The sequence below is a fragment of the Garra rufa genome, chromosome 23 (assembly GCF_049309525.1).
Source record: "Garra rufa chromosome 23, GarRuf1.0, whole genome shotgun sequence".
Taxonomy (NCBI): Eukaryota; Metazoa; Chordata; class Actinopteri; order Cypriniformes; family Cyprinidae; genus Garra; species Garra rufa.
Window position 1 is genome coordinate 37,003,429 of NC_133383.1, and position 24,465 is coordinate 37,027,893.

Here is a 24,465-nt window from a genome sequence, read left to right on the forward strand (position 1 = left end):
TCAACTGAACATTCACATCTCAAGTAAGCTTAAAGCCCAAAAGAGTTCAAGTGTATTGCTATATAAGAAGGAACCGAAGCCCCCGGCCGGTTTTCGGGACGAGCAAGTCAAATAGAGTATTGCTTTTGTAAGATTGGTGCGTTTTTGGATCCTTAGATTGGGTATGGATGGGTTTGGGTGGAGAGTGTATGAAGTTTGGGCCGTTTCTGTGCGGTGGAGACAGCCTGGTCAAGCCTGGAGTGGTACGACAGTTTAGAGCCACACAACCTGATGGTTCTAGAAGTCAGAGAAGAGATCTTGAGGACCCAAGTGAATAAAAAAAGGAGCGATGGTCCGCGGCTGGTAAAAGGGATTGTCAATGAAAAGACCACCTACAGTGAGGACAAGAGCAGAGAGAGCTGCGATTAATGGTGCGGCCCAGCAGGAGGCAGCGGTATATACATTCTGATGGCAGGAGACGAGGAATGGGGTTAGGGTGTGCCACAGGGGTGGATACTAGGGTCTCTGCTCTTTCGGGCTGTACGTGGGGTTTTCATTGCACCGGGAGCGTCTCAGGTTAATAAAAAAGACATCAACAACTTAAGCTGCACGGTTAACTTTCCGACAGAACGGAAAAAAAACTTGGAGCTCATTCGTTTTGAGAGAAGGCAGAGGAAATGTGAAACGTATGTGGCAACTCGGAAGTTTCCATACAGATGTAGTTAGTACATAACTCTGACAAATCAGATCAGTCGTGATTTTCGAGAGAGTATAGTACAATGACAGCTTATCGCTACCAAAGAGGACGGGCCATTGGTTCCGAGTGGACACTTGAGGGATGACCATGACGAATGCGAGGGATCCGTTAACAATGGATGGGAATATCGTGACCACTCGTCTAACCATGGGGATGGAGTTCCTCTTTGGTAAGCGACGATCATGACCCAGCCACAAGACAGCACAAGCATCGTCAATGTTTTATGAACGTTAACTCAAGACCGTTCTTACTTCTTCACCCTCATTATCTTTAATTCGAAAGAGGAGTGTAGTGTCTTTGGAAAGCTTGTAGCTCAAAGGATCCAGAACAGGGTTATCATAGTTAACTGAAACAGAAATAATGTTAATTAAAAGAAAATAAAACAAAATAATGTAAATGGGTGTACTAAAACAACTTAAAATATAACTGAAAACAAATCAAAAATGACAAGAACTTAAACAAAAGTACTTAACACAACATAAAAATAAAAACTCTTTACGACACACTGTTCAGGAAAGACCCCGAGCGAAACGCTGTGGACCCCAATGTGAATTGGCTTGTGCTGGCCTTTGGAGGAGTATGAAATAACATCTCACACACAATAAGACACTCACCAATAAGTAAAAACAAAAAAGGACAAAAAGACATTTCAGTAGCATGTCTCCATGGATCCCTTGTTGCTGCTTTCGATTCTCCGCTGTAAGGCTGTGACTGGAGCTTCCGGTGTGTGTCCATGTGAGGGGCCGTGTTTGAGTTGTCTGTGTGATGAGTGCCTTTGTATGGTTCAACTCTATTACTAACTAATCAGTGGAATAATAGACATCTAGATTCTGACTAATCAACCTTCTGCATTAACTGCCTTAAATAAATGCAGGTTGAAATCTTTAAATGTCCAAAATTTCAAAAACAAGCTCTGAATGGAAATAAAAAGGAATGTTCCGGGTTCAATAGAACTGCTGATTACCACAGAAGAGAACTGACTTGTCCCACAGCTGGTATTAAAAAAAAAATCTACTGAGAACTGAGCACAAACCGAAAATGTAGTTATAAACTGCTTCAGTGATCTAGATTCAGGCAGGACGCTTACATCTGAAGCACATGATCATGAAGCGTGGACACTATGAGGACTAGTTCCCTAGAAGGGGAACGTCTCGGGTTACGCACGCAACCATGGTTCTCCAAGAGGGAATGAGACGAACGAAACGAAAGCGGTAATTGGGAAATTTGGCATTTTCATCCCTTTTTTCTGATGCACTGTTAAAAATGTGCATAAAACTGGAATTTATTCGGTAAATATGTTTCCATCTATCATTGCATTAATTCTTTTGCGCACAAACTTTACAGAATTTTTAATCCCCAAAATTTGCCATTTTCATCACTCGTTTCTGATGCAATACTTTAAAATGTGCATAAAAACAGTGTGATGGAAACATAGCTACAGTTGCTTTGAGTTCAAACAAAACGTCTTGGGTTATGCAAGTAATCATGGTTCCCCGAGAGAGAACAAGACACTGTGTCCTCTAGTGGGCAATATGAGGGCACAGCTCGAGTTCCCTAGAAGGGCAACGAAAGACCAATTCGATTCTCTGCTGTAAGGCTGTGACTGGTATTTATTTGAATTTATTCTGTAAATGTGTTTCCATCTTCCATCACATAAAGGCTTTTTCGCACAAGTCCAAAACCACCTCAATTGAACGTAAAAACGTGGTTTTTTTTTTAGCAGAAATTTGGTGCTTTCATCATTTGGTGTTTCTGATGCGCTATTAAAAAATGTCCATAAAAACAGCATGATGGAAACAGCTACAGTCGCTTTGAGTTCAAACAAAACGTCTCGGGTTATGCATGTAATCATGATTTCCAGAGAGGGAACGAGATGAATGAAACGAACAAGGGGAACAAAAAACCCTTTCTAGGGAACTGTAGCTGCGTCCTCATAGTGTCCACTAGTGGATGCAGCATCTCGTTTCCTAGAAGGGGAACGTCTCGGGTTACACAATGTAACTGTGGTTCTCCGAGAGGGAACGAGACACTGCGTCCTTTAGTGGACACTAGGGGGATGCAGATCGAGTTCCCTAGAAGGTGAACGTCTCGGGTTACGCATGCAACCATGGTTCCACGAGAAGGAACGAAACAAACGAGGGGAATGAAAGACCGATTCGATTCTCCGCTGTAAGGCTGTGACTGGAATTTATCTGGTAAATGCGTTTCCATCTACAATTACTTGCATTAACTCTTTTTTTTACAAAGGGAACTGTCAGGGAACTTTTTTGCTGATTTTTTTTTTCAGAAACTTTGCGTTTCCATCGCTCGTTTCTGATGCAATACTTCAAAATGTGCATAAAAACAGGGTGATGGAAACAAAGGCAATCAAAAACAAATATATATATTGACTAACCTGCACAATAAGCATATTACAGCAATTTTTGCTTATTTTTACAAACTGAGGGACAAGTCAGAATATTTTCCTGTGATCATCAACAGAATGTGAAGATGCTGTCCATAGAGAATATGTTGTATTGAACCTGAAACATGCCTTAAAACTTCTGAAAGTGTCTGAAAGCTTAAGGAAATGTAAATTTAGAGCTGCAATAAGTTGAATATATAAATGCTACATGAGTAACTAAAGAGTTTTCAAATATACACAAGTCAGTACTTAGCAGTTCATGAAGATAAAGGTTTATTTGTTAGCAGTAGTATGAATTAGATCTATACATCTTAGACACAGCTCCTGATATTGGTACATAGATTAAGCCTGTCATGACAGCCTATTCCCATTCTACAAGAAAAACACAACCATGATAACAAAAGAGGCTGATATAAGTTAAATTTCCAAGAATGAGGTAACAATTCACAGTACAAATCCTTCAAGTTTTCTTTCCGAAGAACATAAAACCTGTATTTGCTTAAAACCAGAAGACAGTAAGAGAACAAAATAAATGGGATGATGATCAAATAAAAAGCACTTTACAAATACCCTTATAGCTTTCCCTATTGTGATAGGGCTGTGCTATCTAACCTTCCCTTCTCACGTACATTTATGCTGTGTGTGTGTGTGTGTGTGTGTGTGTGTGTGTGTGTGTGTGTACATGAGTGTGTGTATGTGTATGTGTGTGTTGTAGGCTCCTGAGCTAAAAGAAAGAGTAGTGGGGGACGGGGTAGGCGGGCACTTTCATGACGGGCAACAGAAGCATTCTCTTGGGCAAACCTAGAGAGAAAATGAAAAGAGCACTCCACATAAGTCTAGGACAAAATAAAAGACCTGAGGGTGTTTTGTTTAAAATGAAGCTAAAGCCAATTCAATCTCATTGTAGCATGGGGACATGAACCCAAGAGAGGGGAGGAGAGTGGCAGAACAGGAAGAGGGAGGTCAGGTGAAAAGAGAGGGCAGAAATCAAGCATTAATTCAGATAGGAGATGACACACATGTACCTGCTGCCTAATGTCATGTGATATGGGATACGCATACGGTTGATCTTCTGAACTACATGCTATATTCACTCATCTTATGAATAATGCTTCTTGAGTAGGGCTGAATGATATACTGCACATTAAGTAAATTGGAAAATTTGTTGAAATTCAGTATACAGTACTTCTATCGCGATCATTTATTTTATGTATGTTTTAATTATTTTATTATTATTATTTTCCAGAGATATATTTTCTTATAGTCCCCCAACATTTTAATTGAACTATCAGCAATTTAAGCAATATACAAATCTAACAATAAAATACAGTAAAATTATAGCCTTTCATGAAATTAAAAAACTAAAGCAATAATCATTTATGCATTTAATGTATTTAAAATACATTAAAATTCCAGTTAAAATGATCAACTTACATTTTTCACCTTTTAACAAAATTAACACTAAATTAAAATAAAGAAAAATTAAAAAATAATAGCTATTTTATTTACAATCTATAAAATCAAATCATAATATACAGTTAATCTAGTCAAATAATAACATACAGGTAAAATCTAGTTAAAAATAATCAAGTTTTTGACCAAATTAACACAAAATTAAATTAATAATTATTTTTTATTGTGTTTACAAACTATAAAAATCGAATGATAATATACAGTTAATTTATTCAAATAATAATATACAGTTAAAATAATCAATACAAGTTTAAAAATTAAAGGAATAATAATTATTAATTATTATATAATAATTATATTCATGAGTTTATTTAATATAAATATAAAATATAAAAATAATTAATTATTTTATTTTATATAACGTTTTTCATTTTTTTCACAAAATTACAAAATGAACACTAAAAAGAAAGGAATAATCATACATAGTTAAGCTAGTCAAATAATATACAGTTAAAATCTAGTTAAAATAATCACAGGTTTGTTTTTTGTTTTTTACACAAAATTAACATCAAATTAAAAGAATAATTTTTAAAGACAATAATTAAAGACATAATTATAGTTAATTACACAATATTTTATTATTATTTTATTTAATATAAATATCAATTATATAAATAATTATTTAAATAAGTTACATTTTTCAGCTCGTCACAAAATTACAAATTTAACCCCAAATAAAGGAATAATTTTTTAAATTTAATTTACAATATATAAAAATCAAATGATAATATACAGTTAATCTAGTCAAATAATAATATACAGTTAAAATCCAGTTAAAAATAATCAAGGTTTCCACAGAAAATTAACGCTAAATTAAAGGAATAATAATTATTAATTATATAATATTTATATGAATAATATTATTTAATATATATAACTTACGTTTTTAAGCTTTTCACAAAATTACAAAATTAAAACTAAATTAAAGGAATAATATATATATTTTTTTATTTAAATTACAATCTATAAAAATCAAAATGTAATATACAGTTAATCTAATCTAATCTAGTCAAATAATAATATAAAGTTAAAATCTAGTAAAAAAAAAATCAAGGTATGTTTTCAGAAAATTAACACAAAATTACAGGAATAATAACTAATAATAATACATAATTATATGAATTATTTCATTCACAAATGTACAAATTTAACAACAGTATTTTTTCACAGTTTTACACAAAACTAAGACTAAAATTATTTGTTAATTATTCATTTAAATATTATTTTACAATAAAATTGAATAAAATGTCAGTTAAGGTTTTATTTTTAACAACGGTTTTATGAAAATAAGGTTCAATTAAAGTCCTAGAATTATTTTGCATTGCAACATTTTTTAAGGGAAAAAAAAAGCATAATATCATTGTGACATTCATGCAGCTAATTTTAAATCAACTGAATAATATTTATGAATATAAATATAATATTTATACTCAATATATTGCCCAGCCCTGGTCTTAGCTACTAGTCAGAACTATCTAATTGAAAGTAATAAAGTTAAACCTAGCGTCTGAAGCACGCATGTGAATTGTGGGTAGGGGTACATGGAGGGTTACAGGAGTGATCAGCCGGCTGGCGCTCTTATGTGGAGTGTTCATTCTGTGCCGTGTGTGTGTGTGTGTGTGTTTGTGCGCGTGTATGAAAAGTAGTCGTAGTCTCACAGTCGTTCCCATTTAGAAATCCCAAAGCAGCAACAGGAGGAAGAGGGTTGGACAGCGTAAGATGACTGGTGAGAATTACTGCATGCACACAGCTCTCAGGCACCAAACCGGAGAGACGTCAAAGAGAGGGGCGCACTGTTTTCTTACAGCACAATACCGGGTTTCACCTTCCACCTAAAGGAACAGTCTTTATGTGGCAGGCAGAGACCAGGGCGCTGGGAGCAACCCCATATCCACCCCCCACCCGGCCCCCTCATCCTCCGACAAATAAACACACCAAACCCAGCCTGGTTCCCGCTGAGCCCACCTCACCTAGTCCCCCCCTGCACATAAGGCTCATTCAAAGCAACTTCATCTGGGCCTGACCGGAGAGGCGCTCCTAAAACGACACACTACACAGATGGGGAACGAGTTGCGACGCAGTTTTGTTTATAAACTTGACTGACTCTGTGCGCATTCCTGTATTTGTGTGTTTAAGAGCATCCCGGAACGTGGAGTTAATGAAATAAACTATAAAAGCTATAAAAGAATTCAGACAGTTAAGATAACAAAGCAATAAATTTTAAACAAAACCCGGCGGTTATCTGAGGCTAATATTTACAAATGAATAGATCACAGTGCAGGTGGTCCTGCAGGAGTCTAAAACGTTGAGCTCCTTTTACGTAGATATACGAGATGATCTGAACATCACTGTTATTGTTGGAACTAAAACTAAAAATTGTTTTTGTTAATTCAAATACGAAAATTCAATAAAAAATTTGAAGGGATGGTTCAACCAAAAAATGATTTACTTACCCTAAATCCTAGGTGTATATGACTTTCTTCTTACAGACCAATATTATCGGAGTCAGTGTTGGGGAGAGTTACTTTTAAAAGTAATGCATTACAATATTGATTTACTCCCTAAAAAAGTAACTAATTCCGTTACTTAGTTACTTTCTATGGAAGGTAATGCGTTATGTTACTTTTGCATTACTTTTTAAATCTGGGCAGGGCTTGCTTGTTTGTTTTTAATATAAAAAGTTCTATTTTTGGCAAATGTAATCCAAAAGCCTTAGAGAAAAGTAAATTCACGTCTGTACAGTAGACTGCAGAGAAAAAAAAAAAGGAAAATGTTAGATTATCTTGAGAAATTTTTGCTTATCAGTATGGATGAATTGGATCACTGAAGGTCGACAGCAAAGACATCGGTTAATAAAATGGGATTAAACACATAAAGGATATTTGTATTATTTAACATTTAATTATTGCAAGTTTTCATTCATTTTGAGGAATACTGTATCTGTTTTTTTAGTGAGTGAGATTAATTAATGCATGTTCACATTATTCTAGAACTAAAGTAACATCTTACTCACAATTATTGTCAACATGGGGACAGGAGAGCTTTTAATCAATAATTGGGGGGGGGGGGGTACTTATTTGAAAAAGTAACTCAGATATTTTCTTGTCAATTAAAAAGTAATGTGTTACTTTACTAGTTACTTGGAAATAATATTATTAGTAATATTATTATGTAACCCCCAACACTGATCGGAGTTATATTGAAAAATGTCCTGGCTCTTCCCAGCTTTATAATGGCAGTGAATGGGTGTTGAGAATTGAGATGCATTTGTGTAAGAAAAATATTCATATTTAAAACTTTATAAACCGCAATCTTTAGTTTCCGCTAACTGTCGTACATGTGTTCACAAGAGAGTGGCGTTCCAGCGGATGACAAGGACGTAGGCTTAACGTAAGCTCCAGTGATAATACGTGCACTTCAAAATCTCTACTGTTTTATATAGTGTGATTTCAGACATACTGCTTTTCACACAGTATAACATAGAGACGTAGACAAATCCAGAACACTGTTTAGTACTACTTTTATCTTTTTATCTCAAAATTCTGACTTTCTTTGACAATTCTGTGATAAAAAGTCAGAATTAAAAAAAAACTCACTATTGTAACTTTTTTCTAGCAATTCCGAGTTTGTATCTCACAATTCTGTCTTTGACAATTCTGTGATAAAAAGTCAGAATTTAAAAAAACTCACCATTCTGACTTTTTTCTAGCAATTCCGAGTTTGTATCTCAAAATTCTGACTTTGACAATTCTGCGATAAAAAGTCAGAATTTAAAAAAAACTCACTATTCTAACTTTGTTCTAGCAATTCCGAGTTTGTATCTCACAATTCTGTCTTTGACAATTCTGTGATAAAAAGTCAGAATTTAAAAAAACTCACCATTCTGACTTTTTTCTAGCAATTCCGAGTTTGTATCTCAAAATTCTGACTTTGACAATTCTGCGATAAAAAGTCAGAATTTAAAAAAAACTCACTATTCTAACTTTGTTCTAGCAATTCCGAGTTTGTATCTCACAATTCTGTCTTTGACAATTCTGTGATAAAAAGTCAGAATTTAAAAAAACTCACCATTCTGACTTTTTTCTAGCAATTCCGAGTTTGTATCTCAAAATTCTGACTTTGACAATTCTGCGATAAAAAGTCAGAATTTAAAAAACTCACTATTCTAACTTTTTTCTAGCAATTCCGAGTTTGTATCTCACAATTCTGACTTTGACAATTCTGCGATAAAAAAATCAGAATTTCAAAAAACTCGCTATTCTGACTTTTTTCTAGCAATTCCGAGTTTGTATCTCAAAATTCTGACTCTGACAATTCTGCGATAAAAAGTCAGAATTTAAAAAAACTCACTATTCTGACTTTTTTCTAGCAATTCCGAGTTTGTATCTCACAATTCTGTCTTTGACAATTCTGTGATAAAAAGTCAGAATTTAAAAAAACTCACTATTCTAACTTTTTTCTAGCAATTCCGAGTTTGTATCTCACAATTCTGTCTTTGACAATTCTGTGATAAAAAGTCAGAATTTAAAAAAAACTCACTATTCTGACTTTTTTCTAGCAATTCCGAGTTTGTATCTCAAAATTCTGACTTTGACAATTCTGTGATAAAAAAAATCTGAATTTCAAAAAACTCGCTATTCTGACTTTTTTCTAGCAATTCCGAGTTTGTATCTCAAAATTCTGACTTTGACAATTCTGCGATAAAAAGTCAGAATTTAAAAAAAGTCACTATTCTAACTTTTTTCTAGCAATTCCGAGTTTGTATCTCACAATTCTGTCTTTGACAATTCTGTGATAAAAAGTCAGAATTTAAAAAAACTCACTATTCTAACTTTTTTCTAGCAATTCCGAGTTTGTATCTCACAATTCTGTCTTTGACAATTCTGTGATAAAAAGTCAGAATTTAAAAAAACTCACTATTCTAACTTTTTTCTAGCAATTCCGAGTTTGTATCTCACAATTCTGTCTTTGACAATTCTGTGATAAAAAGTCAGAATTAAAAAAAAACTCACTATTCTGACTTTTTTCTAGCAATTCCGAGTTTGTATCTCAAAATTCTGACTGACAATTCTGCGATAAAAAGTCAGAATTTAAAAAACTCACTATTCTAACTTTTTTCTAGCAATTCCGAGTTTGTATCTCACAATTCTGACTTTGACAATTCTGCGATAAAAAAAATCTGAATTTCAAAAAACTCGCTATTCTGACTTTTTTCTAGCAATTCCGAGTTTGTATCTCACAATTCTGTCTTTGACAATTCTGTGATAAAAAGTCAGAATTTAAAAAAACTCACTATTCTAACTTTTTTCTAGCAATTCCGAGTTTGTATCTCACAATTCTGTCTTTGACAATTCTGTGATAAAAAGTCAGAATTTAAAAAAACTCACTATTCTGACTTTTTTCTAGCAATTCCGAGTTTGTATCTCACAATTCTGTCTTTGACAATTCTGTGATAAAAAGTCAGAATTTAAAAAAACTCACTATTCTAACTTTTTTCTAGCAATTCCGAGTTTGTATCTCACAATTCTGTCTTTGACAATTCTGTGATAAAAAGTCAGAATTTAAAAAAACTCACTATTGTAACTTTTTTCTAGCAATTCCGAGTTTGTATCTCACAATTCTGTCTTTGACAATTCTGTGATAAAAAGTCAGAATTAAAAAAAAACTCACTATTCTGACTTTTTTCTAGCAATTCCGAGTTTGTATCTCAAAATTCTGACTGACAATTCTGCGATAAAAAGTCAGAATTTAAAAAACTCACTATTCTAACTTTTTTCTAGCAATTCCGAGTTTGTATCTCACAATTCTGACTTTGACAATTCTGCGATAAAAAAAATCAGAATTTCAAAAAACTCGCTATTCTGACTTTTTTCTAGCAATTCCGAGTTTGTATCTCAAAATTCTGTCTTTGACAATTCTGTGATAAAAAGTCAGAATTTAAAAAAACTCACTATTCTAACTTTTTTCTAGCAATTCCGAGTTTGTATCTCAAAATTCTGACTTTGACAATTCTGCGATAAAAAAATCTGAATTTCAAAAAACTCGCTATTCTGACTTTTTTCTAGCAATTCCGTGTTTGTATCTCAAAACTCTGTCTTTGACAATTCTGTGATAAAAAAAAAAAAAACAGAATTTAAAAAAACTCACTATTCTGACTTTTTTCTAGCAATTCCGAGTTTGTATCTCACAATTCTGTCTTTGACAATTATGTGATAAAAAAATCTGAATTTCAAAAAACTCGCTATTCTGACTTTTTTCTAGCAATTCCGAGTTTGTATCTCAAAATTCTGTCTTTGACAATTATGTGATAAAAAAAATCAGAATTTCAAAAAACTCACTATTTTGACTTTTTTCTAGCAATTCCGAGTTTGTATCTCAAAATTCGGACTCTGACAATTCTGTGATAAAAAGTCAGAATTTCGAAAAACTCACTATTCTGACTTTTTTCCTGCAAATTCCGAGTTTGTATCTCACAATTCTGACTTTATTTCTCGCAATTGTGAGTTTATATCACAATTCTAAGAAAAGTCAGAGCTATGACTTTATCTCTTGCAATTTTGACTTCATAACTCACAATTGCAAGTTTATTTCTCAGAATTGTGAGTTTATATCTTACAATTGCAAGTTTACGTTAGCTCCAGTGAGAATATGCTATTGTCGCGAGATCGAAGATTCGCTACAGCAAAGGAAAACCAGTCTCCTCTTGGCTTATATCGAAATCCTCCAACATTTTTCTTATATAAATCCTCATTTTGTACCTCTAATTCATGACCGGTGTTTTGTTTTGCTCTCTTGACTGCACTTCCACGTTCATCACCACATACATCATCCGCTGGAACGCCACTCTCTTGTAAACACGCGTACGACAGTTAGCGGAAACTAGAGATTACAGTTTATAAAGTTTTCAATAAGGATATTTTTCTTATACAAATGCATTGATTCACTTCAGAAGGCCTTTGTTAACACCCCAGAGCCGTGTGGAGCACTTTTTATGCTGGATGGATGCACTTTATTTTGCTTTAAATTCTCAACTGCCATTATAAAGCTTGGAAGAGCCAGGACATTTTTTAATATAACTCCAATTCGTCTGAAAGATGAAAGTCAAATACACCTAGGATGGCTTAAGGGTGAGTAAATCATGGGGTAATTTTCATTTTTGGGTAAACTATCCCTTTAAACATAAACTTAAACGTACCTGGAATAAAATAAGTTTAAGTACTAAAATTACTAAAACTTTTACAAATAAAACTGATAAAAGCACATAAAACTAGGGCTACAAAACGATTAGTTGCGATTAATCGATTCAAAATAAAAGTTTATGTTTGCATACTATATGTGTGTGTACTGTGTATATTTATTATGTATATATATACACTGCCGCTCAAAAGTTTGGGATCAGTAAGGTTTTTAATGGTTTTTAAAGACATTTCTTATGCTCATGAAGGCTGCAATTATTTGATCAAAATACAGAAAAAACTGTAATATTGTGAAATTTTTCTGTTATAGATATGCTGATTTATTATCAATGTTGAAAACAGTTGTGCTGCTTAATATTTTTTTGGAACATTTTATTCGCCAAGGATGTGTTTAATTAATAAACAGTGATAGCATAGATTTAGCATAGATGACACTTAAGACTGGAGAAACAAACTGATGAAAATTCAGCTTTGTATCATAGGAATAAATTATATTTTAAAGTATATTAAAATAAAAATATATATACATTTAATAACATTTTGCAATATTACTGTTTCTTTTTCTATTTTTGATCTAATAAGTGCAGCCTTGATGAGCATAAGAAACAAGTCTTACGGATCCCAAACTTTTGAGCGGCAGTGTACATATTTTTTCAAATATTTGTATGTATTGTATGTATTTGTATGTGAACACTTTTATATAATTTATATTATATATATAAATATTTTACATATAATTCTAACATATTTTTCCTTATTATATACATGTGTGTATTTATATATACATAATAATATATACACAGTAAACACACATATATTATGTAAACAAACATTTATTTTAAACCAATTAATCGCGACTAATTGTTTTTCAGCCCTACATAAAACTATGGAAACCCGTTTCTGCCACTGAATAAAAAATAAAAAAAGGCTATTGCGACTTTTTACCTTACAATTCTGACTTTTTTTTCTCATAATTGTGAGATATAAACTCACAACTCTGAGAAATAAACTTGCAGTTGTGAGTTATAAAGTCAGAATTGTGAGATATAAAGTCACAATTAACTTTTTTTGTTAGAATTGTGATATAATTCACAATTCTGAGAAATAAAGTCAGATTTGCAGAATACAAACTCAGAATTGCAAGAAAAAAGTTAAAATTGTGAGCAATTGTAAGTTATAAAGTCCAATTTTTCGATATGTTCTTAGAATTGCAAGTTTATATTTCACAAATCTGACTTAACCCAAAATTGTGGGGTATTAAGTCAGAATTACGAGATATAAACTTGCAATTCTGCGAAAAAAAGTCACAATAACCTTTTTATTTTTTATTCTGTGGCGGAAACGGGCTTCCGTATAAAGCTACTAAAACTAACTAGAATTAAGAATAAAGTTAAAAATGAAAGCAAATTCAAAATATTAATACTTTAATAGCATATAAATAAACTTTATAGTGAGCGAAAAGCAGTTGGTCTGAAATCACACAGTAGGTGAAACATACAGAAGTGCACATCTGATGGACAGTTTACTGTCCCATGAGGCCATGTGAGATGAGCTGTGAATGTCAGGGATCTTGAACTTTTCTTAACGGTCAAACGCTTTGTCAGAGTTTTCTCTGTATGTAGGCGGCCTTAGGATGAGGGAAAGTTTGAAGATTACACTGTGTGTTTAACTAGGGCTGTCAATACAGCACATTGATTCAGTGTAATTCATTTTTAAATTATGGCATGTAAATTTAACCAAGTAACCATAATAAGAGATTTTCCTACTACAAGAACAATTGAAGCACAAAGTTGAGGAAAGTCCACACATTAACTATATTTGATGTTTTGATATTTGATGATATTTTTTCCAGCTAAAGAGTGATAAAGCAATCAGAATCCAGTGACTCTAAAGAGTTTGAGCATTTAAAACGGATGCTAACAAAGTCATCGTTAAAATAATTTTTCTTGGCGCAAACGAGCCTTTAGACGACACTGACTGAACTGTTTTTAATGTTGTTTTTAAATTAACTCTGCAATGCAAGTCAGTGGTTTTCCAGTGTTATTTGGACCCCATTGACTTTCATTGTCTGAACAGAAACTGTTGAAAATAAACAGCAGTTCATTTTTGGTTGAATTATCTCTCTGTGTTAGATAGTCGCAGCACTAGTCTACAGACTGTGTTTAGCGTGATCTCTCCCCTCAACCCGTCATGCCCAGCGGCTGCTTTGAATGGTGTAACTGTGTGCTGTAGACAGCAGCACTATGTTGACGCTTAGAGAGCCGCCCAGAGTCAGGAGAAACGGGCCAAGCGTCGAGCAGGCAGACTAGACGAGCAAAGTCACACTCAGGCCAGGTGCAGCAAGTCTTGCTCCAACCACAGTTAAGAACCAAAAGGTTATGGTTCGTTTCCATCGTCCAGGGAGTCGTTTCTCTACGGGATTCTTTGGGGCGTGATTTTGGGATTCGAAAGCCCAATTAGAGAGCTGAATGGGGGAGTAAGTGGGGGCAGATTTGGACCCTAGACCCTGACTGGAGGAAGGGAGGACGGGAAGGAAGGGGTACGTACCGTATGCAGGAGTGGCGGCCGCTGCGCTGTACCCGTATGGGGCTCCGAAGCCTGTGAGAACATGGTATTCATGATATATATGGTAAAGTGTAGGTGTTTAGTGTTAAGACTCTTTCACATGATTTGTGTCAGGGGTTCAACGCTGCCAGTGACCTTTGATCTCACGGTCTAAGGTCATGTGAAAGAGCCTTTTTGAAAACTGTATGAAATGTATATTAATTACATTTAAATACACTTCAAAAACAAGCAAACAGATGTTGTGACACAATACCATGCTAAAAACAAGAGTAGGTGTTTTATTCAAAAGGAATTATATAAAATACATTTTTATGAAAAATAAGTTTTAGAAACACAACCACTTCTATGGAAGCCAGTTTCCGCCACTAAATAAAAGATAAAGGTAATTGCAACTTTTTATCTCAAAATTTCGACTTTTTTCCTCAGAATTGTAAGACATAAACTTGCAATGACTTGTGTGATACTAATTCACAATTCTGACTCTTTTTTTGTTGAATTGTGATGCAAACTCTGACTTTTTCTTAGAATTGCATGATATAAACCTGCAATTCTGACTTTTTTCTCCAAAATTGTGAGATATAAAATTACACGGCTGACTTTTTTCTTAAAATTGCATAATACAACCTTGAAATTCTGACTTTTTTCTTAGAATTTTGTGATACAAACTCGAAATTCTTCATTTTTTTCCAAAATTGTGGGATATAAACTCGCAATTCTGACTTTTTTTCTCCAAAATTGTAAGATATAAGCTCAGACTTCTGACTTTTTTTTTAATTGCATGATACAACCTTGAAACTCTGGCTTTTTTCTCAGAACTGAGATATAAACAGAATTGCGAGTTAAAAAGTCAGAATTTAATTTTTTTATTCAGTGGCGGAAATGGGCTTTCATATACTTCTGTGTGGTACACCATATCAGCGATGGTAAAGATTTTTGAATCTATTAGTTTTAATCAATAATAACAAAACGATCGATTTTAGTTTTTCATGGTTTTTTTTTTTTTTACTTGAGACAAAATAGTATCACATTTTAGTATTGTCTACTTATACACTACTGTTCAAAAGTTTGGGGTCAGTAAGATTTTATAATAAATTTGTATTATATTGTAAAAAGTAATTTATTCCTGTGATGCAAAGCTGATTTTTCAGCATCATTACTTTTTCAAAGTCACATGATCCTTCAGAAATCATTAAAATATGCTGATTTGATGTTTAGGAATCAATTATTATTATTATTATTATTTTTTATTATTATTATTATTATTATTATTATCAATGCTAACAGTTTTGCTTCTTATTACTTTTATAAAAACTATCATGCTGTTTTTGTTTTCAGGATTCTTTGATGGATAGAAGGTTCAAAAGTTCAGCATTATTTGGTTTAGCAATCGTTTGTAATATTATAAATGTCTTCACTGTTACTTTTAGTCAATTAACTGACCCCAAACTTTTAAACAATCATGTAAGTTGTAGATAAATTGGTACTGCTATAATATAAATGCATTGTTGCATGTAGTTAAAGCAGGTAAACAGACCTTTAGTCAATAAAGAAAGGCTGTCTGGCATCAAACACGCACCTGGCGTGACGTATCCAGGTGCTGCCGCAGCGCTGACGAAGGCTCCTCGCGTGAGGGCTGGTCTTCCTCGCCCTCGTGCTGCCTGGACCGCCACGGCAGACACAGCAGCAGCTGCAGCTAATGCCCCTTTACTCTACAATACACACAGACTTTAATCAGCAATGAGAAGCTACAGTAATACCAAGAGTGGGGCTGCCACAGATTGATTTCCAGAGAAAAACAGATGAATTAGTCTGCAAGTCTCAGTTTCATCGATCACAGAATATCTAATAGAGCAGTCATGGATTACCACGCACTGACCCCAGTCATGTGAGAGACACACTGAATACTGAACACCACTATCTGGATGTTACTGGTCCCTAATCGAAGCAACCGATGGCCTACCTGAGGGATTATTTTCTTCTTCTTGTTTCCAGCAGCATTAGGCCCGGAGAAGAGTTTTTCGAGAGCCGCGAGGGCAGCGCTGGCTTTGGCTACTTTCTTATTGGGCCCTGCGCCACGAAACTTCTGCCCGTCCACTTCAACCTGCCCACGAAAGCACAAGATGACATCAATGACTGAGTATTGTGGATACTCTAAAATGTCTACTAAAATGTTTTCACTAAATGAAAAATACAACGTTTGATTGCATAATGTAACAGCAAACCTCTCTCCTTATCTAAATTCAGGAGAGAGTCATTGATGTCTGCAGCACAAACAGCGTGGGACGGGTTACACAACAAAGATTAATATTTGGGTTAGATGTTTGTTCAAATCCCTCACCCCCAGTATGATTAATAACAATAACAGAAATGCTCGCCTTAGCAAACATCACTAATAAACAGTCTTTTATTGGCGAACAGGGATTAAGTGGTACGTTTCTGTCTGGTGAGGCCCACCTCCATGACGAAGCGTTTGTCGTGACTTCCTCCGCTCTCTGAGATGAGCTCGTACTTCAGCCCACGACGTTTCTCATTTAGCTCCATGACCGGGTTCTTCCCGCTGGCCGTCAAAATAGGACCCTGAGTTCGCACCTAGATGCAAAACATGTTATTCAATTGATTATGGCTGAATTAAGCTTGTTTCGTCATTTGATGAATGTTCTCTTTTTTTGAACTAAACTGAATCAATTCTGAACTGCATTGAGCTGAATAATGTCACTATTATCTTCTGTAGAGCTGCTTTACAGTTAAAAGGCTTTGGTTTAACTAATGCACCTTGCAACATTCCCACTGTCATTGAACTACATTTAATCAACAGTGAAACAAATTAAGCTGAATAATGACATTATTATTATCTCTTTTAGAGCTGCTTTACAGCTGAAATTGCAACATTTAGTGCCAGATTTACTAAACAGGGCAAATTAGCATGAGAACGCAATCCAACAAAAGTGCAGATAGTTGTGTAAAATTCTGTGGGTGATCTACTAAAAAGATGCACAAATAAAGAACACAAATGCTGATTGTTTTCATAATGACCAATACAATCTACCAAGAGCAGTGCAAATGAGCAACTATCCCAGCCATGTCAAGCACAAAATGGGTTAAGACATGCTTTTTGGGTATTGAATAATGGCGTACATACCAGGAAACTGACCAATGCAATGCTTAGTAAATCACATTGCGTTCATTAAAATAAATTTTGCATCTGAAAGGGAAACTACTACTAATGCATATGCAATAATGTCAGCCGCAAAAATAACTGTGTCCAAGGCAGTGTCCTGTCTTTAGTAAATCATGACAGTAGTTTTTTAATGCCAAAAGAGGGTGTACGCTGGTGCAAGCTGTTAGTAAATCTGGCCCTTTGACTGCTATAGTGCCCTATGAAAGTTTTTTTTCTTTTTTTAAATTCCATTTTGTTTTACTAAATTCCATTAAATTTTGTTTTAATGGTTTGATTAAATTGTATTAATCAAAAAGCATGTCTAATTAATTGAAATCATGAAATGTACACAATTTATTGAAAGTTGAACAAAAATCAGATTTGTAGGGCCCTATGAAAAACTTTTTTTTTTTTTTACAATTACATTTTAATAATCAAAGGCATGTCTAAATAATTGTATATATACACATACATCGAATTTATTTATTTTTCAGAAATTCGGTGCTGTGTTTAAAATTTTCTGATAAATAAATTCGGGCAAATATTCATTGAACATAATGTTTTAATAATTGTATTAGTAGTAGTAGTAGTAGTAGTACTATCATTACATTAAGTAATATATTTCTGTCACAATTTCTTCAAGTTAAACCAAACTTTTATATTGATGAGTTGCTGTAAAGACCTTTAACTTTCTGTTTGTATAGGATATGACTAGGGCTACCCTCAACTAAAGATTTGCTGGTTAACTAGTAGTCGTTCATTTTAAGCACTAGTCAACCATTATTTGCACGCTTACTAATTAACCAATAATGAGCCTTTAATTGCCTACATAGCCAAATAAGCGCTTAAGCGCATGCAAAAAAAGCTTGCCAAAGCACACCGGCAGTTATAATAATTATGAATGTGTCAGGGAAAAACAGCAAGGAGACTGCATTAACATTTTAATAATTTTTTGACAAACTAGTGATTTGTTTGTTTTCGGTATAAGTAGGGCTGGGTATCGAGTTCGATACTTTTTAAGCACCGACCGAATTGTCTCGATACTATCGAGTATCGAAAAAATCATTTTCGTTCGGTACCAAATTTCGATACCCAAGGATATAATCTTGTCAACGTCAGTGAGCTAGAAAACGTGCGGTATCTTTAACGTGCCCGGATCAAATGCTGGTGATTAGCTGTGGCGAGACTGCCTTGAAAATCAATAGTTTACGGCGGTTACGCCCACTCGCCCAGAGCTTGTCAAATGTGAGGCTGTAATGTACACTGTACTTTAAAGCATAGCATAAATTTAACGCAAACGATGTATAAACCTTTAAGCAGCAGTGAGCCTCACAAATACTTAAATCTGATTGAGTTAAAACTGTTTGAACTTTATTAAAAAAAACATTCACTGATATATTGTCTTAACTACACTTTGTTCATTTTGTGCTTTTGTTCCTTTGTTTATTGGTCTTAGAGATAAGCCTGATGTGAAAGTGTCACAAACATCCTGAAAAAGTAATCTTGTTAAAATACATTTCTTAAAATAAAAGTATCGAAAAAAGTATCGTTCGGAACCGGTATCGAATTCAGGGTATCGGTATCGGTATCGGTATCGAACATTTTGGAACGATACCCAGCCCTAGGTATAAGAGACGAAATCGGCAACACTGACTCATCATCTCCGCAGTAGTGATGCGCTTGTATGTAAATTTCAAACGGATTACATAATCTAAGAATATTTGTTTTCCATTTCAATTGGTTCGTTTGAAAGTAGACATTTCGCTCATTATAGATATATTTTTCATGTCTGTACGGCAAGTATACACAGAGTTTCGGACGCGCTCAAGTTCAGAGACTGAGACGGCAGAAGGTGCATCCTTTTTGCTTTCATTATTTTACAAAAGCGCAATGTTTTGTTGTTATTGTGAGTGCACACAAATAAACATAGTCTTTACAGATTTGAAAGATGTATTACTTTTATCTGTATGATCAAATATTACTAAGTATTTTAATAGAGAGCACTAGATATGACGATAGTTTGTCTCACAACTAACGGTAAAACGCTCATGAAATGACTCTGTGACATTCCGCCTTATACAGTAAATTCCATTTTTATGACCGAATTTCATAATTCTGTCTATGTTATCATAGGGCCCAACTATTTTCTTGTTTATTACCATGAAGCTGCTTTGTAACAATCTGTATTGTTTAGCGCTATATAAAGTGCTATAGAAATACAATATAACGTAATTTGACTAGAACATAGAAAAATCATTTACACTACCACTCAAAAGTTTAACAGCAAGGTTTTTAATGTTTTTTAAAGAAGTCTCTTCTGCTCACCAAGCATGCCTTTCTTTGTGTGATGCAAAGTACAGCAAAAATAGTAAATTTTTTTATATTTTTACTATTTAAAATAACAGTTTTTTTATTTGAATATATTTTAAAATGTAATTTATTCCTGTGATCAAAGCTAATTTTCAGCATCATTACTCCAGTCTTCAGTGTCACATGATCCTTCAGAAATCATTTGAATATGTTAATTCGCTGCTCAAAAAACATGTATTATTATTATTATTATTATTATTATGTTGAAAACAGCTGAGTAGAATTTTTTCAGTTTTCTTTGATAAATAGAAAGTTCAGAAGAACAGCATTTAATTGAAATAGAAATCTTTTTGTTATTATAAATGACATTATAAATGTCTTTATCATCACTTTTGATCAATTTAAAGCATCCTTGCTTTGTATAAGGTTACAAAAGCTTTTTATTTCAGATAAATGCTGATCTTTGGATCTTATCAAAGAATCCTAAAAAAAAAATAAAAACTGTTTTAAATGTTCTTTAAAATAATTTTCAAATGGTAAAAATATTTCAGAATGTTACTGTTTCAGCTGTTCTTTGGATCAAATAAATGCAAGCTTGGTGAGCAGAAGAGACTTCTTTAAAAAAAAAGACTTCTGACTGGCAGTGTACTCAATTAGTGTTAATTATTGTGTGTACCTCCAATGTGTTGGAGTTGTCTGAGGAGTGTGATGTGTTATTGCTTGAGTGTGTGGACGTATCGCTCTTGCCCTCCCCGTCTGACTTCTCGTCTGCACTCATGGAGTCCAGGTCTGTGTCAAAGCCTGTGGGGTAACCCATCGCCTGTAGCACCTACATCACAAAAACAACATCACACAACTAATTCAGCATAGACATCACACAGAACATGACAGAAAAATTAGACTTTAGTAAGCTACAAATGACTATAATGCAAGACTGTCTTTATGTAACAAAATGGTGGAAACTCCAAAAGTTTTGGACCAACATTAGTGGATATATACACTGCCGCTTAAAAGTTTGGGATCAGTAAAACTTGATCTAAAAAGCAGATTTTTTTTTTATTTTTTTTTTTTTATATATATATAATTTATTCCTGTGATGCAAAGCTGAATTTTTATCAGCTGTTACTCCAGACTTAAGTGTCACATGATCCTTCAGAAATCATTCTAATATGCTGATTTATTATTAAAATGATCAATGTTAGAAACAGTTGTGCTGCCAAATATTTTTTGGAACCTGTGATTCTTTTTTTCAGGATTCTTTGATCAATAAGTTAAAAACAACAGCATTTTTTTTCAAAATATAAATATTTTGCTAACAATGTAAATCTATGCTATCACTTTTTATTTATTTAACACATCTTTGGCAAATAAAAGTATTAATTTCTTTCCGAAAAAGAAAGAACAAAAATGTACTGACCCAGAACTTTTGAACAGTAGTGCATATTGTTAGAAAACCTTTCTATTTTATATAAATGCTGTTCTTTTTAACCAACATTGATAAAACATTGGCATATTAAAATGTTACACTGAATAATTATGATGAAAATGTAGCTTTGTATCACAGGAATAAATTACATTTTAAAATATATTCATATAGAAAACTTTAAAATTGAAATAATAATAATTCACAATATTACAGTTTTTTCTGTATTTTTGATCAAATAAATGCAGCCTTGATGAGCATAAGAAACATCCTTAAAAACCATATCAAATCTTACTGATCCCAAACTTTTGAGCAGCAGAGTATATGGTTCCGTATTGTAACTATGTAAACTACGCCACATCAGCCCTCATTTTAATGAGGACTTTGCTTTTGTATAGAAAATGACACCATGAGCCAAAAAGTAAAGTATCTTTAAACGAGACAAGAGACTTTAAGTTTTGCCATGAAAGATTCACAAAATGATGAAACATGCTAAGAAAGTTCAGATCATCTTTGTGGCCGTCAGTGAGCAGGCGGAATCAAAAGTGGACAGTTCCTTGGATACCGAGGTCATTATTGAGAGTGAAATCATCACTCGCTTATATAAAAGTCCACAGAAATATGCCCACACCACAGATGCAAAGCTCAAAATCTGTGCAAATCAAAATGTTTACACAAACAAAATCCTGACTAGCTATTACTCATATACTGTATGTAAAATTAACTGTAGATTTTTGTGTTTTTTTTTTTTTTATTTACACAAAATTGTTCAGGATAAAAATTATCAGCCATAATATGAAATCAATTATTGTCTTATTAATATCAGACCACATTTTTATATCAGTACATCCTAAATAGATACTAAAAGAAGACTCTACTCCGTTTTAAAGCATAACTGATTCAGTTATATCATTGGCTCACACAGTGAGGGTGAACGCCTGCTTGAAGTGTGAGTTTACACAGGGGTAAAGGATATCATAAGAGCAGCAGTGTTCATTTGTCAGTCTGACCCATATTGGAGCAGTCGTTGGCATTAATGGCTGCGCTTTCACAGAAAGAGGATTAGTGCGCTCCTATGCTCCAGAGCCTTTGTTCACAAGCACTCTGGGATTACATACATTTGAGTTCTTTTTGCATCCTGGGAATCACTGGTGTGTGAGTATGTGTGCGTGTCTGGGAACAAGCTTAACTGGTCTTGCTGAATGACACATGCTTTACTGTCCTGCTACAACTACGATAGGGTCCAATCTATAACTCTGGTTGAAGAAGGGTCATCCATAAAGCTCAGAAACAGATTTAACCAGGGTCACGGGGTCGGGTGTACAACTAACAAAAGCTTAACAGTAGCACATTAACTAGGCTTGCATATGTTTGAGGCTATTGTATTGTTGTATTTACATATGTTAGACTATTGTAATTTTTATATATTGTAAACTCATGAATGCAAAATGGACCACTTTTAATATATGTGCCCGAAAAAGTTATTATTATTTTTTTTTTTTTGCAATTTATAATTTCGCTAACTAGGGTGGAACAAATAATTGAAATAAAACCTAAATCATAATATGACTTAGTGTGATTATTAATAACAATAATGTTGCTGTTATTATTATTATTATTAAACTAAAATACTATTTCACACTTTACAAAGCAATATTACAATAATTACTTTGTTTAAAAAACAATGTTTTTTAAATATATATTCATGGTTTAAATGTGCACAATAATAATAATGTTGCTTTTGTTATTACTATTAATGTTATATATATACACATATATATATATATATATATATATATATATATATATATACACATACACATACATATTAATATATATTATATTATATATCCCCCCCCCCCCACCTTTTCACCATTTTTATTTATTTTAATTTATGCTTATAGGTCTAAATGTGCACAATTTGTAAAAAAAAAAAAAAAAAAAAAAAAAATCTATTAATTAATCTAATTAACAATTTTACTACATGGGGTGGAGCAATTAGTGTGATTAATACTAATTATACTAATTATAATGTTTATTATTATTATTAATGTAATCATATTGTAATTATTATTATTATGATTATTATACTTTACAGTGCAATATTACAATAGTAATATTTCATATTTTTATTTTTATTTAGCAAAAACAATTATAAAAACAATATTTTTAAATAATCAACTTGATTATTCAATAAATTGATTTCATAATTTATAATTTCACTAAGTAGGGTGGAACAATTTTATTAAAACCTAAATCATGATATAGCTTAGTGTGAATATTAATAGTACAAATATAATTAATAATAATAATAATAATCGTAATATTATTATAGAAAAATACCATTTTGTACTTTACAGTGCAATATTAAAATAGTAATATTTCATATTTTTTAATTAGCAAAAATAATTATAAAAACAATATTTTTAATAATCAATAACAAACATGTTTGCTTCTTTATGATAACCAATTTAACTGAAATCAAAATCAAGACCAATAAAACAGTTGTTACCTGAAGCACTAAATCTAAATTAAACATTAAACACAAAAAATGAAGAAAAGAAAGGGGTCAACAGGATCTAAAAAATTCTGTGAGCCAGTCCTGAACACTGTGGTTTGAAGTGCATATTGTTAAAGGAATAGTTCATCCCAACATAAAAGCTCTGTCATTATTTACTCACCCTTACCTAGTTTATTGAAACTCGTATTACATTATTTGTTCCGTAGAACACAAAAAAAGAAATTAGGCAGAATGTCCAAGCTGCTCTTTTCCATACAAACTTAAAATGCACCAGATGGGTCATATAGACTACTTCTATGGTGCCCCTAATTAACGTCAAATTTCAATGCATGGAAGCGAGCAGCTCAGACATTTTGTCTAATTTCTCCTTATACGGGTTTCAAAAGACACAAGCGTGAGTAAATGATGACAAAATACACATTTGTGGGTGAATAAACCCTTTAGCACCAAACACAACTGGTGTACCTTTACAGCCACGTGCAGCTTGGCGGTCTTCTTCGAGGAGCCAGAGGCTTCGTAAACAGTGCCGTCGACGTCTACAGACATGGTGAAGACGGGGGCGTGAACCGGACCTGACTGAGACAGCAGTTTATACTGCAGCCCCGGCCGGATCTGGTTCAAGCGCATCAGAGCGTTCATGGGTTGATTCGAGTCTATTGCTTTACTGTCAAGAACTGCTG

General features: G+C 33.4%; 1 protein-coding gene across 4 annotated transcripts in view; it reads right to left on the minus strand.

Moving 5' to 3' along the window:
- Positions 1–3,389: 3,389 nt before the first annotated feature.
- Positions 3,390–24,465, minus strand: part of strbp (spermatid perinuclear RNA binding protein) — a 70,007-nt gene continuing 48,931 nt past the window's right edge. Inside the window, exons 11-17 of one of the 4 annotated variants that reach the window (XM_073829335.1) lie at positions 24,251–24,459; positions 20,518–20,670; positions 16,829–16,963; positions 16,335–16,475; positions 15,951–16,083; positions 14,357–14,407; positions 3,390–3,941 (exon numbers count right to left, since the gene is read on the minus strand). In XM_073829335.1, the coding sequence (XP_073685436.1) occupies positions 3,865–3,941; positions 14,357–14,407; positions 15,951–16,083; positions 16,335–16,475; positions 16,829–16,963; positions 20,518–20,670; positions 24,251–24,459 (899 nt within the window). In that variant the 3' untranslated portion in view covers positions 3,390–3,864. Of the gene's footprint in view, positions 3,942–14,356; positions 14,408–15,908; positions 16,084–16,334; positions 16,476–16,828; positions 16,964–20,517; positions 20,671–24,250; positions 24,463–24,465 lie in introns of all 4 variants that reach the window. The other 3 variants (XM_073829333.1, XM_073829334.1, XM_073829332.1) reach the window with 3 other exon arrangements.